This window comes from Passer domesticus, chromosome Z (genome assembly GCF_036417665.1).
Source record: "Passer domesticus isolate bPasDom1 chromosome Z, bPasDom1.hap1, whole genome shotgun sequence".
NCBI classification, from domain to species: domain Eukaryota; kingdom Metazoa; phylum Chordata; class Aves; order Passeriformes; family Passeridae; genus Passer; species Passer domesticus.
The window spans coordinates 63,144,475-63,163,704 of NC_087512.1; the positions used below are offsets into that span (position 1 = coordinate 63,144,475).

General features: G+C 38.7%; 1 protein-coding gene across 10 annotated transcripts in view; it reads left to right on the forward strand.

Moving 5' to 3' along the window:
* TRPM3 (transient receptor potential cation channel subfamily M member 3) overlaps nt 1-19,230 on the forward strand; it is a 404,729-nt gene that overhangs the window by 344,015 nt on the left and 41,484 nt on the right. For 4 of the 10 annotated variants that reach the window (XR_010354336.1, XM_064405787.1, XM_064405782.1 and 1 more), the window contains exons 12-19: nt 393-443; nt 6,725-6,760; nt 6,899-7,039; nt 8,381-8,410; nt 9,053-9,342; nt 10,228-10,456; nt 12,930-13,097; nt 13,978-14,103. Coding sequence is in view for 9 of the 10 variants with exons in the window: in XM_064405787.1 (XP_064261857.1) it covers nt 393-443; nt 6,725-6,760; nt 6,899-7,039; nt 8,381-8,410; nt 9,053-9,342; nt 10,228-10,456; nt 12,930-13,097; nt 13,978-14,103 (1,071 nt within the window). In the remaining variant the exon portion in view is untranslated. The remainder of the gene's footprint in view (nt 1-392; nt 444-6,724; nt 6,761-6,898; nt 7,040-8,380; nt 8,411-9,052; nt 9,343-10,227; nt 10,457-12,929; nt 13,098-13,977; nt 14,104-19,230) is intronic. The other 6 variants (XM_064405783.1, XM_064405785.1, XM_064405786.1 and 3 more) reach the window with 3 other exon arrangements.

A 19,230-nucleotide genomic window follows, 5' to 3' on the forward strand; every position in this document is an offset into this window, starting at 1 on the left:
TGCCAGGCTCGGAGAGTCTCTGAGCCGCCAGTGATGGAAGTCCTGAGTGCAGGAAGGCTAAGACTAAAGCAGCTGATTTTGCTTCCACTCCTTCCCATAGGCTGTTCTGTACTCCTGTTTTCTCTAAGCCAGGAGCCTAACCCTATACACAGGACTTCAGTTTTTGTCCAATGTGGCAGTTCTTAAGGTTTTCTTATGGAAGAGTTTTCTACAAAAGAGGAAAACAGATGAAATAATGCTCATGTAATTGTTTGGGGCTTTTTTTAATTGATAACACTGTACAATTGAAGTGCTCTCAGCTGCCTGATTTCTAAACTACCAAGGTGAGAAAGTTATCTCAACATTTATATTTTGTGCAAACTATTTTGTTCTTCTTCCTTTGTTCTTTGCAGAGACACGGACCATCCAACACTCTGCATCATCTAGTCAGGGATGTGAAAAAGGTAAGAGTCTAATAGACGGTAGGTTGAAAATAATGTTACTTGTTTTTTGTAGATAGATACAATCTCTGTTTTGCATGAGCTTTCAGTAAGAGCTTTCTCCCTCTTGTCAGTACAGAATGTCCTGTTTGTGCACTCCAAATACGAACTTTTTGCATACAAAGCACAATTAGCAAGTTTTTTGGCTTGCTTTCTCTGTGGTTTTAGACGCTTGAGTAATAGTGTGTCTGCTGCCATAATTGCAGGCTTTTACATACTGTGTGGATTTATGCTGTTATTTGTATTTTTCCATACCTGCAACTGTTGTCAAAGCTACTTGCTGTGTTTCTAGTTTACTTCCAAGCCTGTAAAATAGCTGTCACCCTTTTGCTGGATCCTGGCTTTTTGAAACAGTTCCTCATTCTGTATTGTGTGGTGCATTATAGCCACCTTCCTCAGCAGAAATATAAAAATGAGTAGTGCAAATTCCCCCTGACCCTTATCATGTTAATTTCAAGAATCTTGATTTATAAAAATCTGTTAGAAGAGCTGGACAGAAATACTGAAAAGTATAGTGGCAGGAAGGAGATACCAAATACCTTTACCAAATGTGCTCAGGATGAAAAGTTACAGTGACTGCAAGGAATAAAAATCCCTTATCTTTTAAATATATGGATCAAGTAAGGAGATTGAGCCTGCAAATGACCTCATCAGCTTGAGTACTCTCCCAAAGCAAGTGCGGATTACAACCTTGCACTTTTTGTAAGTCAGACCTCAAGGGTAGCATGCTTGAGAAAGGATATTTCTGTACGTGGGACTAGATAGAAAATTTTAAAAGGATAGGATCTTTTTTCTAAGATCACAGGTTTTAGGGGTTTCTTCTGACAGCGACAGAATCGAAGTCACCTAAGGGGGAGTAGTATTGTGTCATATAGCATCCTTTTATTAAGAAATTCTACATAATAATAAGTAGCATGTTAAGAAGGTTCTGGTGGTATTCTTTGGTTGGTGTGTTAAATGGCATCATCATTGTCCAATTATGTATAGTGTATTAAGTGACCATTGAAAATGTGAAATGCCTACAAAAAGAAACTATGCACAAATCCCCTTGAATTGAGCAGAGTGAAGCTAGAATCTATTTAGAACGGATACTGCTCTTGAAGCTGAAGCTTCCAGAATATTTTATTGTTCAATATGCAATTATTTATGTGCCTTTAAGAATTTGAAAGAGGCATAATCTGTCTTCTACTTTTTTTTTCCAAATGCCTTCTCTCCCCCAGAATCAGCTTTCCAAGTCCTTCTTCAAAGGCATAGCAAATTGTATGTTGAGTAACTAAATAATATGTATGTCTTTTTGCTGAGCCCCTAACTAAATATGTATTTTTAAAGAAAGTCTTGAAAGAAAAGGCATCAAAATAGTCAAAGATAATCTTTACTCATGGATGTATATGGACAGACACTAAACAAACTTACACTACATTTGATGACACTGTTTGTTCCACGGTGACTTCTAACTACTAGGTGATGGTTATCTTTCCATAAATTTATCTTTCTTTCCTCTGTTGTTATCTAAAATCTTCAGTAATACCAACTACATTGAATCAGTCTCATGAGTATAGGTGAGGGATTTGCAAACAGACAGCCTGGTGCAGCTTCTAGTTAGCATCTTTCTGAAGAAAACTGGACCTCTGGGGCTGTATTTCTCATTTTGTCCAGGATGAGGAACAGCTAGACTTCATAAGGAGAAGCGACAGTTTCACTATAGCCCTGACAACCGAGCAGGTCCCTTACCAATCAACCAAGCCATAAATCAGTCCACAGATCTGACAACATTTTGAATGAAAACACCTCCTTGGAAAATATTCTGAATGGACACATGACCATTTGACTGTTCAATGGCCCATCATGCATGCAAGACACTGCTGATTGTAGTTTTTTGAGTTCATGTATATTTTTATGCCCTACACCTAACCTCTTGGATTTAATTACAGCATCACAGAATACAAATATTAAAGTATGTATTACACCACTTGGAGACAATACCTAATTGATATGAAATACACTGTGCATTTACATGTACCTCTCAATTTTAAAACCTGCACTATTTAAAAAGGTGTATGCTAAAAAAAATTGCATCTTGATCATTGTGGATTCTCAGGTAGAAAATTGATGTTTAAAAATCATAGAAGAAGTAATTTACTACTGTTGTACTATATAGCTGTATAAATCAGTAGGAGAGTGTTTTGTTTTCTTTTTTCTTTTCTTTTCTTTTCTTTGAAAAACAATCTTTGCCTTAATAAAGCAAATAATGAGAACAACAGAAGTCACATTATCAGATTCCGTTTGTGGCAGCCTATAGACATGCACGTGCACACACACACGTGCACACAAACATATAATACAACAATATATTTTCCGTCTGGATTTTCAAATACTGCTGTGAAGACTGATAGCCTAGGCAGCATATTGTAAAGGTCTGGAGACACAATCTTAAAGAATTTACAGTAATCCAAATGTGCATATATTTTGCATGTATTAACAAGAAAAATTATGTCATTATGATTCTGGCTCAGATCACTTTTCAGTCCTCTCAATTCCATAGCTGCATAGCGGGACCAATCTGCCTGCAGTTTTGCCATCTCCTGTCAAGGGTCCAGGATTTCACATTTAAGTTTCACTTCCTTCCATAGACCATACAGAGCAATGTACCCAGCCTAAGCAGAAAGAATCAGACAGTGGCTGTGCAGGACACTCTGTCTGCAAGTGGAGGTTGCCCTCTATAAATGTAAAAAATAAAAATCCTTCCCTGCCTCAACTAGCTGATGAAGATCAGTAGAAATTAACAGATAGATTTTTTTTTTCCTTTACCCAAAACATTTTATATAATTAACAGATATTCAATTCCACTTCAGGATTATGTACATTTCTGTAGTTGGGGTTTTTTTGAACTGCTACTGTACATCTGGATTTCCAAAGAACAAACTAGCAATATATAGAATTTTGGCATTATAGTATTATTTTTTCCTCAGCCTGAAACTCAGAGGTTTGGTACATGGTGACACAAAAATGCACTCAAAGTGAAAAAAGTACTGCAATTGACTAGCTACATTTTAAACTTGAAATTTCTTCAGGAGAACAATTGTGCATTAACACTGAAGAGTTTGTCCCAGCATTAAAGTATTTGTTGATTATTAACCAGGACAACTATCTAACCTCAAAATCAAACTTTCTCCTTGGTCATTCTTGACCACCTAGACTGCACTAGAATTAGTTCATCCAAATTCTTCTTGTTCTTGGTGTGGTTCTGTCCCACTTGCACCACTGTGTTTCATTTACAAGCATTCTTAGCTCTGCCAGGGTGGTTCAGCTCTCTGCTGACAGAGCAAATGCTTTGGCATGTGTGTAACTCCTCTCACAAGGATGGTCCAGTCTTCTTTACTAGGGCTTTGTACTTTGGAAAAGTAACGTTTGTGAAATCTGTGGTTTTCCTGTGGATTTGGGAGTTTTCTTTAGTAAAGTGTTTCAGTATTATCTGGGAGGTTTAGATGCATCTTTTATCAAAGTTATTTTACTGGAAATTTTTTGTCTAAATCTTTCATGAAAATTTAGAAATCAGAACTGTATCAAGAAACTCAGCTTTGTAACACATGTAGCGCCCTGATGCCTGTTTTTCTTTCTTAACCTCTCAAACTTAATAATGTTAAAGCAGTCTGTTTGAGTGAAGACCTCAAGTTAGAAGGAGTCCTGCCTTGGAGCTGAAACTCCCACTTCTGCTAATGCTTTCTTCCTTGTTCTAGTAGAATTATCATCTTACATGTTCTGGAGAGAGAATAACATTTTAAGGGGAAAACCAACCAAACCTAGCAGAATTTACTTTTTAAATTTAATTTTTTAGCTTTATTTTTCATTTAATTTTTAGACTTTTTTTAAACTGTTCAGCATAAATGTTACCATGCCCAAATTATCTAAGCTAATACACGTTCCTGCAAACCATAGTAGTTCCCCCACCCATCAAATCAGACAAGATTAGGAAGGTTGCAAAAGGATATGCTAGAGGACATTGCTTAAAAATGGTTGGCAGCTCAACTTCTTCCTCTAAATATGCTTGATTTTTTGTCCCTTTGAATGCCAGCCTATTGCTGAACATGATACGTGATGAAAGCACAACCTCCCTCTCTCCTTCCTCAGCGTTTTCAGCAAGCTGCTTGTACCATGGTAGCAGGGCAGGAAGTAAGTCTTGCTCTTCATGGCTGAAGTACCAGAGGAAGAAGGATCTTTGCATCCATTTTTTCCCTTTCGCAGATCCAGTGCCATCTGCCCTCCATTAGTGATTCTCTGCTTAATCTAGTAAGGACATCTCCAGAAAAGCCAGGCAGATATCTCCAGATATGCAGATATTTCAAGAAAGACATGATAGTCATGAAATTGCTCCATATGTATTACTAACTTTCTTCTAATGAACACATAAAAAAAGCTACAGGCTCACTGTAATCTGTACTGTATATCATTATAGAACATTAGATTATTACAGTGCACTGAAAAATTTTGAAGCTAAGAGTTACAATTTCTTGTCCTTTTGCAATAGTGACTATATGAGACAATTTTTCATTAGAGTAATATTCCTTTTTTTCAAGGCTACTGTGAACATTACAGAGAAGTATAATTTGTCTCTCCACCCTTATTTTGTAGTCATTTCTTTTGCACAGTGACACACAAAACAGAGAGGGTTTTCTAAATCTGGAGGGTTTCTTAGTGAGGTCTCTAGAGCCAGATGATCTATTCACAATTTGCTGAATCATGCCTTCTTTTCTGGTAGGGAATGCTTACAAAAACATGAACTGTCATCCAGTAAACTCAGAAGCAAAGAGTTAGAGAAGGAAGCAAACTTTGATTTGGGTTCATTCCCTTCCCATTAGTTCTTTCCTTCTGTAAAGGGGTCGGAGTTTACCTTGTGTAGTTTTTCTGGAGGGAATAGAAGAGCAGGTGTGCCCACACTGGGGTTTTGTTCCTCTGTTGCCAGAGACCCCAGAGAGACTTGAGTGGCACATCTGTGAGTGCAGCTCAGCCTGAAATTGTTCAGCACACAGGATGTCCCACTGGGTTTGCTGCAACTAGAGAAGAGAAATGCACCATTAACTCAGAAAATGCATATGCAGTGAGAGACAATCTGTTACTGAAATCTTTTTTCATAGATTTGCAGCCCCGAAGCATTGGAGAACTCATAGCCTTAGTGATGCCATTTTCAGATTTGAAAGTGAAGAGTTGGAAAATGTGTGCCAGGGAGTTCCCATAAAAAGGACAGTAAGATGTGGACATATTTGTCATTCTGTTTCCTTTCAAGTTAAAAAGTACTTGCTGAAGACGTGATATACATATACATACACACAGGCATATACATATAAATAGGCATACATATATATGCATACATACATGTATCTATTTAGATATAAATATATAGAAATATCTAATAGAGGGTAAGAAAGGAAAAGAAATGAAAGGAGAAGTATGTATGCATCTTTTCCGGGATCCTTCTAATGACCCTTGCCACAAACTCAGTTCATTTCTTGTGAGAAAATCTCCATGGCTCTGCTGGAAATAATTTAACTAGATAATGTGTTTAAAGGGGCTTTTTAGTAAAAATGTAAGGAATTCAGGTAGGGAATATGTAGAGAAATTGCTAAGCCTGTAGTTTTCTTCATAAAAAAAAAACCCAAAATAATTAGCCACAGATATTTTGTTTATTACAGCTTTCATACATGCAGATGCTTTCCTCATTCTTGGTGTGAAACTTAAGGGTGTGTATTCTTTGAACATAACTCCAAGACTGAATGCTGATAGACTCTCCTTGCCCCTAGCAAGTAGGTATAATGATAGCTCATGTACTGTGTAAGTCCTCTAGAATTCTAACACCAATCTTACCTACTGCCCATCCTTTCCTGGAACATGGGAAGTAAACACTGCAGGATGGGAAGGAGCTGGTCCCATGTGAACAAAAGATTTTGGGTGATGTCACTTCATCATGCTCTGAAAGTTAGATGAGGCAGTCCAGTGAGATGCCAGCAGACACGTGAGATGCCAGGATGAGTTGTGGGTGAGATCTGGTGCAGGAAAAGTGCTGTCTTGCAGAATTAGAGTCCAGCAATTGTGCCTGACTGTTCAAGTGTATCGATACTCATGCTTTTGTTTCTGCAGTCATGTTCCGTGTTTCCCCAGCTGAAGAATATGAGTACTGTGTACTGACATTATCTTCTGTTACTTCCAACAAGTTCTTCACCTTCTTACTTAACTTATGTCTTCTTTCCAAGCGAGAATATCCAGGTTTCGGTTGGATCTATTTTAAGGTGAATTAATTAACCAGCATAATAATACATTCCTGCTTTTACCTATTTAATTTGTTTTATTCTAACATCATTTTAAAGTACATTTAACAGTGTCACTAATAAGCATTTCTTCTCCCACCATCCTTATTTTCACTGCAGGGAAACTTACCTCCTGATTACCGGATAAGTTTGATTGATATTGGGTTGGTGATAGAGTATCTGATGGGAGGAGCGTATCGCTGCAATTACACCCGAAAGCGGTTCAGAACACTGTACCACAATTTGTTCGGGCCCAAGAGGGTAAGACACAAATTGTTTGCTGTCCTCATGACTGTACCAAATGGCAGGGATTGCCATGATTCCAGACTGGTGGGGTCCAGATTCATTTCCATTATGTGCATTGCAGTTATCTCACCATAATGCATTGCAAGCCAATCACTGATACAAGTTATGCTTTTTATTAATTTAATGAAAAAATTATTGCATTCTGCTGCCTTGCTGAAACCAGCACATAAAACTGTCTCCCCTGACTCTAAAACTTGTAATTATGCATAATCACAGCTTTTAAAAGACAAGTCTTTTGCCCTGCACCAATAACACTGTAATTCTAACTCCTGAGTTAGATTTGGAAACTTCTGCATTGTTAGATGCATTTCCTGTCCTGTGGCTTATCTTCTGATTGTGATCTGAAGGTTTCATGGCAAAGAAATCCATAACTCAAAACATGTTTTATTTTTTGGGTGTGGCTTCAGCAGTCAGTTCATGGCAACACCACTAAGTATTTTTGTGGGTTCCATGTTTGATAAGTTACGCCACTGTGAGTACAAAGCAAAGTCTTTGTAAAATACAAAAGCTGTTTACTGTCATCCATTGACCCAATCCAGCATGAACAGGAGTCTGTTCAGCTACTTGCAGTACTATTTGTAGTTCCTTCTTTGCCTATTTTTGCCTCACATTTCAGATTTTAGCAATACACAGCACTGAAAGTATTAATAAGTGGCTATCCATAGCAACAGCTCTGTGAAATGCTTGCAAACAGCTACCTAAAATGGGTTTATTTGTTTCCATATGCTTTTCCTTATGATTCTTCACAGTTGGAAAGAAAGACAGTGATTGTAGCTGGTGGGAGAGAATTCCTTCCCAAAGTCACTCCATTGACAAACGCATTTGAGCAGTGATTTCACCAGTACTGAACCAACACACAGAGTGGCTTCACAACAGTCAGTGAAAGTGTTCCAGGGCAGTGGCTAAAATGCTGATGTAGTCCAGAGAAATCCATTCATGCCTTATCAGTGATCCCTATCACTTTCTTGCTAGAACAGCCCCAACTGGTTGTAATTTGTACCTGAATCAAAATATATGTCTTTGGATGTCGTTTTGGTGAAATAATGTCAAACTCAAGTTTAGAATAACTACATATATGTAATAATTTGATTGGTTTGTATGTGTATGTATATGCTATTGCACTGCATTATATTATTATTTTCTATATTTTCATTATTATTATTATCTATATTTTATTGTATATTCTATGTCACTCTACATGCATGTGTACATATATGTATATGTATACACAAATAGCTGTAGTTTTTTATCACTATTCTCTGAGAAATAACATTTTTCTAACTTTTCTTTGGACAGCCAAAAGCTCTGAAGCTGTTGGGAATGGAGGTAGGCAACCTGTGACAAATCTTATTGTCTTTTCCATCCATAGACACAGGACTGAATAGGTCAGCTCACCTGATAAAAGCAAAAGGGTAAAATGGGAAAGAAACTAAAGGGAACGGAAACAACAAATGGATGGAGAAGGAAGGAATAAACATGCAGAATAGGAGTAAAGAAGGGACATTGCTACATTTGTAAGGCAATAAAGGGAGAAAACACAAAAATAAGTATAGAGGGAGTCTTCAGCAGGTTAGAAAATCCCCTGAATATGTACTTTCTGGAGGTGGAAAGAGGCAGATGCGTTACAGCAGATGTTACATTTGCAGTGAGCTCTTAGCTTTATTTTAATGGTGGATTTTCCAAAATAGTTCTGGATATTGTGTGGTTGTACTCTCTTTTATTAGTTTCAGAGTGATAGTGTTATTGATTCAGCATGATAGTCCAAGGCTCTGTTCCCCTGTTTACTCTCTTCTTAATTACAGTGCATACACCAATACCTTTTTTATTGTTTACCTATGTTAAATATTTTCTCCAAGAAATGATGAATGGGCTGGCCTGCAGGAAATGTGTTAGGCACTGATTTAAATGAATTGTGTGAATTGATTTGGTTCCTTCACTGATGAAAAAATTTCTCTACAATTCCCACAGGATGATGTCCCTTTGCGTCGAGGGAGAAAACCAACAAAGAAAAAAGAAGAAGAAGTTGATATTGATATGGATGATCCTGAGATCAATCACTTTCCCTTCCCATTCCATGAGCTGATGGTGTGGGCTGTGCTGATGAAACGTCAGAAGATGGCCCTTTTCTTTTGGCAACATGGGGAAGAGGCTATGGCTAAAGCTCTGGTGGCCTGCAAACTCTGCAAAGCCATGGCCCACGAAGCATCAGAAAATGACATGGTGGATGACATATCCCAAGAGCTGAACCATAATTCCAGGTGAATTTTCTTTCATGTACACTTTCCTGAGGAAAAAAAAAAAAAAAAAAAAAAAAAAAAAAAAAAAAAAAAAAAAAAAAAAAAGGAGGGAAGAGAGATTTCTGAACCTGACTAAAATTTTCTTATTTGTAGCTTGCTTGCTTTCATTTCTAACTTGTCAGGTAAGTGCAGTCCCTTTAGAGAAAATCCAAATGGGTTTTAAACAGTCTGTCTGCCAGAATAGCAAAGTTGTTAGCAATTTAACTTCTGAAATGAAAAGAGATCAAGAAGACAGTGAAATATCTATATTGTTCATGTGTTCTCCCTGAGGCTTCAAGAGTCAGACTGCAACATTTCTCTGTGCTTTTTCAGGGTACTCTGTACCTACCCAGCAGAACAGTTACTGAAATCCTTATGAGCAAGGTATTCAGGCAGCAGTGTTAATTTACCAAGAGGTCATGCTTAGATGAGCAAGGCAAGGTACGATAGTTCATAAGAATTTTTCCTGATGTTAAAATTTCAGAAATTTAGGATTTGAGAAGGGATATTGGACACGACTTCCAGGAGGCTTGACCGTGAAGCTTTGGGCTAACAGCAGAGAAGCAATCCCTTAAGCTGCAGATAACCAGAGGATTTCAGTTAGAAAATGTCAGGGAGGTGGGCAGGGAGGTGGGAGCAGACAGCTGGTAGGTGTGGGTGCTGATCACTGCTAAGCTGGGGCACTTATTTGTATGCCTAACATTAGCCACTCACATTTGAAAATGTGGGTTTCGTGTGTAGAGTCAGCATCACGATTTGTGTGCTGGAAGGCGACGTGCCCCTTGCAGAGGCTGGCAGCTGCAGAGAGGAGTTCTGAGCGCCGGGCTGCGCGTGTTAACGGGACTGAACGATGTCCCTCTGTTGCAGGGACTTCGGCCAGCTGGCGGTCGAGCTCTTGGACCAGTCATACAAGCAGGACGAGCAGCTGGCAATGAAGCTGCTGACCTATGAGCTGAAGAACTGGAGCAACGCCACGTGCCTGCAGCTTGCAGTGGCAGCCAAGCACAGGGACTTCATCGCTCACACTTGCAGCCAGATGCTGCTCACTGACATGTGGATGGGTCGTCTCCGGATGCGAAAAAATTCTGGCCTAAAGGTCATTCCTGCTTTAAAATGAAATTAACATTCAGAGGATTCTAATAGATGGTGACAGGGTTCACAAAAATCAGTAATAACTGTCTAAAGTAACTGTATTTCAGATATTTATTTGCAGTGACATTAAGCAGGGTATATTCTTCCTGTGTTCAGTTCTTCAGATGGGGCTTATCATAAGCCTAAGTTCAAAGCACACAGCTTAGATTTTTTCTTTTCCTTTCTTAAAGTCCCCTCTGGCATCATTTATCAGAATAAGAATTGAGCTAGGAGGTTAGTGTATCACCCTGCCGGTATACTTGAGGAGTTAGTCAAGAGTTTTAAAGACAAATAAAGGAAAGAGAAGTGTAAGTGAATTAACCATTAGTGAAAGGTGCTGATCTGACAACTTTTCCCAGAATAAGCAAAGTAAGCAGCACAAATTTCCTTGCAAACCCTTGCAAATCTTCCTGATGGCATCTGAAGGAACTTCTTTAGAGGGTTTAAAGGATAATTCAGTTTCCAAAGCTGTTACAGCTTTACTTCCACAGTTGACAAAACTGCTAACAGTGCAAAGTGAATTCTGAGATGAATTTGAGTCCCTGGCCTGTTTCACCAAAGCAAAACATAGTCACCAGTCAAAACATACCCAGCAATTGCCTCTCCCTCCCAGAGAGGGAAATATTTTCAGTGAAGGGATTCTCTCTTCTGCACTAATTGCCTGTGTGAAAATTGGTAATTACTCAGCTGTGTTGCCATGTGAAATGTTCAGTAATGGCAAGAATGCTTAGGAGTGCATGCATTGCTTCTAGACTGGCTCTTAATCTAGTGACAGTGATGAATGAGAACAAGTGGCTGGTAGCATTCCTGTGCAGGACCTGTGCATACATGTTGTTCTGCTACAGATAGAAAACTTTCTTATATTAGGAGACATTCCTACTACCTATTTCCTGAACTTGCAGGCCTATTATCCTTCAAAGAGACAGCTGCCTTGTTCACTGTTTAGCTTTGCAGAAATTCAGTCTAGGTACATGGAGGACAGCACAGCAAGCAACTGATTTCCTACTACATGCATTCCACTTTTTAGCACATTTCTTAAGCCCTAAAATAGATCTTTCTTTCACAATGCATAACTGAAGGTAACAGGCTCTGTTTCCTTTCAGCTTCTTCTAACACCAGGGTTTCACAAGGATCCTTTACTCAGTTTCTAGTCTGTATTTTATTTCGTTGAAGCTCATTAGCAGAACTTGTTTAAAGCTAGAGCAGGCTACAAGCTACATGAGGCAGCATGACAAAGAAATAAATTTGCAAGCATGAGTCATGGTTTATTTCCCAAGGACTGTTTTTTTCCCTTTGAAACTGAGAAATGGTCGGAAGATTGAATATAATTCTTTAAATTCTTGCTGGGGATGTATGGCACCAATGGAAGGGCTAGGGGCAGCTGTTAATCCTACCTGCTCTTAAAAATAGCCTTTCTGTGAAGCCAGATCTGTGTGTAACCACCTCATCCTGGACCCATCATTTTGTGAACACAACACCAGTACAGGAAGCTTTTCCAAGACTGGGTACAGCATTTGCATACACTACCTGCTCCTCATTGTGTACTTTGAATGGTTTCAGCAGCACACAAACTGTCTGCTGATATGATTAGCACAAGCACCCTCCCTAATCTGCCAAGAAGTTAACTGTCTGGTTTCACTCTCATTCAGGAAGAGATTTATCAGAATATCATTCCCCATCAAATTGCACCATAACCAGGGAAAGCTATTGTGCTTGTGAATACAGACTTTGCTTTGTATTATTGTGGTGTCTATTCAGTTGTACTGTTTTAATCCAATCATTGGTCACTACTTATGAATCCCAACAGGGAAATTTCTGCATCTAAGAGAAGGAGGCAGAAAAGAAAGAGAGCTGGCATCAACATGACCATTACACAGCTGCCTGGTTACTGAAACAAAATCTAAGGGAAATGCATATCTATGCACATCAGCATTTTCTTTTGCTGGCTTTTCCTTATCTCCTCAGATCCACACATAGTTGCACTTCTTTGACTGCCAGTGTACATTAAGCATGGACACAAAGAGCTATTAACCCTCTCTGTAGAAATAAATACTCTCTGTGTGTCATTTATACTGATATTTTGTATTATGTAAAATGCAGACATTTGCAGGTCTGTACACCCGCGTGGTCCCACCTACTCTTGACCCTATATAATATCTTGTAAATATATTCTAGTATGTAGCACTACACACCTGGTGATATGCAAGTAGACAAAACATTCACAGCAGCACTAGTAGAAGTTACATGCTTTGATTCAGTGCTCTGTTAACATTACCCCCATTGTCAAATACTTTATTGTCATAGAAACTCACATGTACATACATGTGTCTTTCTTTTCTTAAATCTCCTGAGGGAATTGTTCGGTTTGATGCTAAGTAATCATTATGACCATAGTCTGTTTTCTGTGATGATTATTGTTATCATTATTATTGCTTTAGGTAATTCTAGGAATTCTACTTCCTCCTTCAATCCTCAGCTTGGAGTTCAAGAACAAAGATGATATGCCCTACATGACCCAGGCCAATGAGATACATCTTCAAGAAAAAGATCCAGAGGAACCAGAGAAGCCAGTGAAAGAAAAAGATGAGGAAGACATGGAACTCACTGTAAGTGCTCACAATAAACCATCAGCCTCAGCGCTGTCAATTTGTTATTGCTACCTCTGCAGGCATTGCAGAACATCTGATGGCTAAATATAGCACATGATAGGATACTAGTCTTCACACTCCCCTCTCCTCCATGGGATTCAAGCCACACAAGTTGCCATCATTTGGCCGTCATGCTGAAGCAGTGCATAGAGATGCTGTGCTGTAATATCCTCATATTTTGACTCAATTTGATGCCACGTTGTCTGAACTAAGTGAATTAGATTTTAGGAGCACTCAGTCATGATAGATGACCTCTCTGGCATGAAAAGGGCTAACCTTTGTTTGGAAATGCCCAAAGATTCATGGAAGCCAGAGATTTTTTTTTTCTTTTTGTTGACTTCATTAAAGAGTAAGCAAGTGTGCGAACAGGCCAGAAAAAAAATGAAAACTTAGTCTAAAATTCTTTTTGTATTTGTGGTCATTGCCTTTTACACAAACACACATCTAGTCTTGAATCCACTGAAGACACTAGCAAGCAGCAAGACAGCTCCACTTCTACAACTCAACAGAATTGTGTAAGGAGGGACTTGTCAGTATTAGCAACATAGCCTTTGAGGGAATAATTTACACCACGAAGAAACAGACAACTAAAGCTCTGGAAACTACACAAGTAATCTTCCTGTCTCTTGTTCATACATTTTAGTTTGGGCAGTTATCATACAGTCTATTACATCTGCCTTAGTCTAGTTTGGTTTGGATTTGTTTGGGTTTGATTGTGGTGTCTTTGAAAGGCTTAAAACTCAGCCCCTGTTGGTCAGGATAGAGGCATAGACGTAAAAGGGATTTGCCTGATTAAGTTAAAAAACAAAAACAAAAAAACCCAGACTGTTTCCCACAGGCAAACAGCAGGAGCTGCCCCCAGGACCCCGAATGCAGGCAGGCAGAAGGACCTGCCTACAGGACCCAATATGCAGGCAAGCCGAAGGACCAGCCCACAAGACCCACCTACAGGACCCGTTTGCAGGCAAGAACCTGGCTGTTGGGGAGGACCAGAAGCCACAATAGCAGCAATGGGGCATTCTCTGCTCATTAGCTATTGATTGCAATTTACTAACCCTTGGCTTCTGATCCCCTTATGAAGTGCCTATTCAAATCAAATAAGCACTTTGAAAGCTGACTTTTACCTGGTAATGAGGAGAAATTTGGGGAAGATGTGTTTTCCATCTTGCTGTAGTTATCCCAGCTCCTGGTTTCTTGTCTACAATACTGTTTCCTTTTTCCCTTGTGACTCCTGCTGCAAATAAGTGATGTATGCAGTGGACCTGCTATTCCAGATGAACCTTAGATGTTCCCTCTCTTCTTCCTTCAGTGTGCTAACAGTCCTATTGCTCTGTTCTGTCATTGACTCTTCCCTTAATTCCTTCAAATTCAGTGTATCACTCCAGTGAAGTTTCAGGCACTTTAAACATTTTCTATAAAATAATATTTCTTCCTGTGGAGTCCAGCAAGTTTAGAAACAATATCTTTGGTCAGCACTGCTTTCTTAGTATTTCTGCATATAATCTAGACCATACTCTAGAATTTCTAATACAGCTGTTTCACTCAGTGGTGAGGAGAGATGAATTGGTAGCAGAGAGATCTTTGCATGTCTGTGGTTAGATGCCACAGGCAGTTACATTTGGCTGCCTGACACATTTTAAATATAAGAAAATATTTTAGACTGAAGTTTCATACTGTTGCAGCCTTAGTCACATGATCTGGCATAATGGTCAGGTTTCTTTTCCACTGATCAGAGGATGCATGAAAGATGTTTTGGGAAGTCCCTTTGTGAAGTTTCCCCTTTGCCATGGTATCCTTTAGTGTATTAAGGATACCTTATAAATACTTCAATAAGATTAATAATTTATTGTGCTGGGATATCATAAATGTTTAATCCATTGCTGAACTTTGAATCAATAGATCAGTCACTCACCAAACCTGAGCTTTGTTCAGCATAAAGATTAACAAACAAAAGTGATGTTAAAAAAAAAATTTTATCTCAAAGTTCCTTTTCTGGCAAATAATATATAATTTAAATAATCTTCTTGATTCTCCTTCTAACCATTCCCTGTGAATACTTCTCAGGTCTCTGTATTCATCATGTTACACCCATATTCTCTCTGCTAAAATGAAGATAAAGAGGTCCCATCTAGGCAAGGTCTGTTCATTGATTTTCTGTGTGTCTTGTACTAAGCCCAGGTGGCTAAAGACAGGCAGGGAGTCAGTTTCTTCTTCTGTACTGCACTTTTGCAGAGTGCATGAGGTACAGGGCCACCGTGGTCTTTTCCCTATTTTACACCTCATTTGCACAGAACAATGTGATCAGCAGACTACAGCAACAGTGAATTTAAGTCTCCACATGGGTGCATCTGCTTGCAAGTATGTGTTTGCTTTATGCTCCTCTTAAAGGGTCTGGTGGGTAGCTGAACATGTGGATATGCTACGAAGATGTGTTTATTCACTGTACACTACTTGTTATTCACACCTGCTTTTAACTTTATAACACAGTGATAGGCTCACATTTCTTTATCGCCTAAATGCTAAGAAACAGGCTTATAGCAGCTACTCACAAATACACATTTGAATACTGCTCTCATCATTGCTCCTCAGCACCAAGAAATTTACCAATTTATGTATGGAGTTGACGGTCATTAATCCTGAATATTAAACAGAGAGCAGTAGGAGGACGTTAAAGTCTAAAGGCCAGGGATATTTTCTATTTGTACAGTGTCCTAATCAAGGCCTTAATTGCTGAAATTCAGGTCAGTCAGAAACTTCAGAAATCTTCCATCCTCACAGAATAACCCTAATTCTGGAAGTCATAACTAGAAGCATCCTTAACCCTAATCAGTACATTATTGTTTGGGCAGTAGAGCTCCCCAGTAAATGTTTTTATTTCAGAACACAGAATAACCCATCTAAGTCCTTTGAAAGGTGTTTCTGTTGTTGTATTTTTCATTTTGCCTCGATTTTCCACAATGAATAGGAAGTTTGGACTTCCAGAGCATCACTGAGTTAGTCTGAGAACTTTTCTGCAGCAGAAGAGCTAGTTCTGTTGGCCTCTGGGATCATATTAATTCATCTGTAGTATGTGTGCTTAGACTTTTCTCAATTACAAGAAATAACCAGATATTAATCATATCACTAAAAATACAGTTCTTAACACAGAAAAGTCTGATGATCCACGTCCTGTTGCCCCTGGCCCAACTTACCCTTCACAGTGGAAGACAGCTCTCACAGCATCTCACATGCAAGCAACAAGGCACCCCTGCATCTCATGTGGCAAACGGAATTGGGAGACATTGCTGGTGGTCTCTAGGCAGAAGTGCTGACCCTTTCCATAAGAAGAGGTTCTCTCTTCCTCCTAGGAGTTTGAAAACCCTCCATGCCACTACCACTACCACACATACGCTCTGGCACAGTCTGTGTTCTTTGCTCTGCTCAGCAGACAGGATTTCTGAGCTCCTGGCACTTTAGTCCTGTTCCCTGTGCTCACTATAACCACCAAGCACATGCAAAATCTGATTTTATGTGTCTGTAAATCAAAGACATTAAAATATTTTTTCTGCCAGTGTTTCAGGACAGAGAACAGTAATTCTAGAACAATCCTGCCTTCCATGGGGGCAGCATTTTCACACACAGTGCAGGATCCAGCAGGGTGTGCTGAGGGAGATGTTTCTACACAGCTATGTATCATCTCCAAACCAGTTCTCGGTGAACTGGAGTAAGTCTCTATATAGCATGTAGATTTCACTCAGGATGAAATTGGAAGAGCCTGTATTCATTCCAGAAAAACTGAAATTCTTGTTATTTAATTAGGAAACACATGAACATAGTATAGGATTGTTAACATATATTAATGCAAAAATGTACAACCCAATACTCTCCCCTGATAGTTCATTATCAGCAAACAGTCCTCAATTACATAAAACAAAATCTGACCCAACAATAACAACAAAAGCAGATTAATAAAATCTCTATGTAAAAAGTATGAAAACATCAATCCCTTCAGGCTAAAATGATGCCGTTGTACAGTATTTCACAATGAGGGTGAGCTGCTGTCAAGCTTACCTTGCATGACTCATGGTGAATCATGCACAAAATCATGTATTAGAGAAAGAGATGCTGCCCACACAGAGCCGTGTGTTGAGTTGTTCCCACCCTACTGCATCCCACTCCAAGGAAAACATTTGTTCACATTTGGCACTGCAATTATTCTGTTAACACAGTTACATAGGTTATTTCTGAATGTTTCTAATGGGGAAGCTTTTCAATTTGTTAATACTGAGGTATAATTAACAGTTGGGAACATCAGGTCAAATCTAATCCCTAGCCATCTCAGAGAAATTCCCCATCTGTAGCATGGAGGAGGGGAGGAGGTACTATTATATGATGGAATTAATTCAAAAATAATTGTAATGAGACAAAATTACCACATTGTTATCAAGAAGAAAGCAGTCACAAACAGAAAATCAGAATTCATAAGCTAAAGCATAAATCCAGATACTGAAAGAGCATTATTATAAAAACATCCACAACTCACTGATTTCATTGAGAATTAAGTCTGTCTCAGAATTTGTAAATTTGTAAAATTGTGAAGGATTTGAACTCTGTAAAATAATCCCTTTCACTAAAGCACGGCATTGCTCGTTTGTTAGAGTAAGCAGCATTCATTTTCATTCTGCTGCAAAATTTCTGAACACCAGGGGACAGCAGAGACAAAGCCTTGGGAAAAGCTACAGAAAACCAGCTCCAGATGGCAGTTTTCCCCAAACAACGTCAGTAAGTAGAGAGAAGCAAACAAATTACAACCTTCTTGGGCTATAGTGTTCCCAAAACATTCAGATCATATTCAATTTTTTTCCCAAAAAAACCTGCAATCAATGATACAGATCAAAGGATCACTTTGATTTTGTGGATCTCAGGTAATGATATCTTCTGTGGAGGTTGTGTAACTTCTGCTACTGTGGTTATATTCAGCAAGTCTCATAACCATAAAAACCCTTCTCCTCTGCCTAATAGCCACTTTGTCCTTTTCCTTTTTTATAAAAGACTTGATGGACTTTCAAGGTGTTTTATGGGCTCTGTGAGAACCAACAGGAGGTACATTTAAATTTTTAATAGGTAATGTTTTATCTGTATTTATGGAAATCAAATTTAAAATCTTCAGCCATTAAAGCTAAAGGAAATAGGTTAACTTGGTCAAAGCAGGCTTTAGTTTTTGAGACAGTCCCAGCAAGTTAGTTTCAGTGTAATATACTTCTGTCCTGAATCTTTGTTGTGTTTTATTGAAAATGTGCATGACAACATCATTGTCAGATTCAAGAATACAAGGGTATTCTTGAATCTGACAATGGTCAGATTTTCCATTGTCAAGGGACAATGAGTCCACAAGGAAAGTAATAATACTAGAGGAAAAACTAATTGCATAAATGAAATTAAAGAGAAGGAGCCATATGGGACCAAGCCCAGTCCTAATAATGTTACTGAAAAAAATTTTATAATTACAAATTACTATTTCACGGGGAAAAGACCTATATGGTAGCTCCACATGAGGCTGGAAACAGGAAGAAAAGGTTAGATTGTGATTCTTAATTTTAAATATGTGAGAAGTGCATCACCAGTTCCTGCAGGGCTCTAGAAACTGATCAGTTAGCTCACCTGAAGCCAAATAGTTAAGTATGTGCTGTGCATGCTGTTGAATTGGAGAGCACAGATACAGAGACAAGAAGGACTTTTTATAGAAAGACCATATGTCTGGCATCTAATGGTTTCCTTGGTTTTCTTCCATTTAAGTTGCAGATGAGGACAATGCTATCTTCATGGATGGTGAAAGTTTGCTTCAGTTAACACAAAAGCACAAGGATGCCTTCATCTACTTGTAGAAAAGCATTATAGAAGCATTGAAACAAATGCATCATTATGCAGTACCTGCATACTTAGATTTGTCTCAATTCTTGCAAATATTTCCTGTGCAGGGTGCTGCATTCCAGAGGTGCATCCACAAACTAAATAATAAAACCTTGCAAAGGGCACAGTGAGCTAAAATCCTGTCATAGTCTACTGTTCACTAAATAATTTCTTCAGAATGAACATTTAATAGGTCACATTG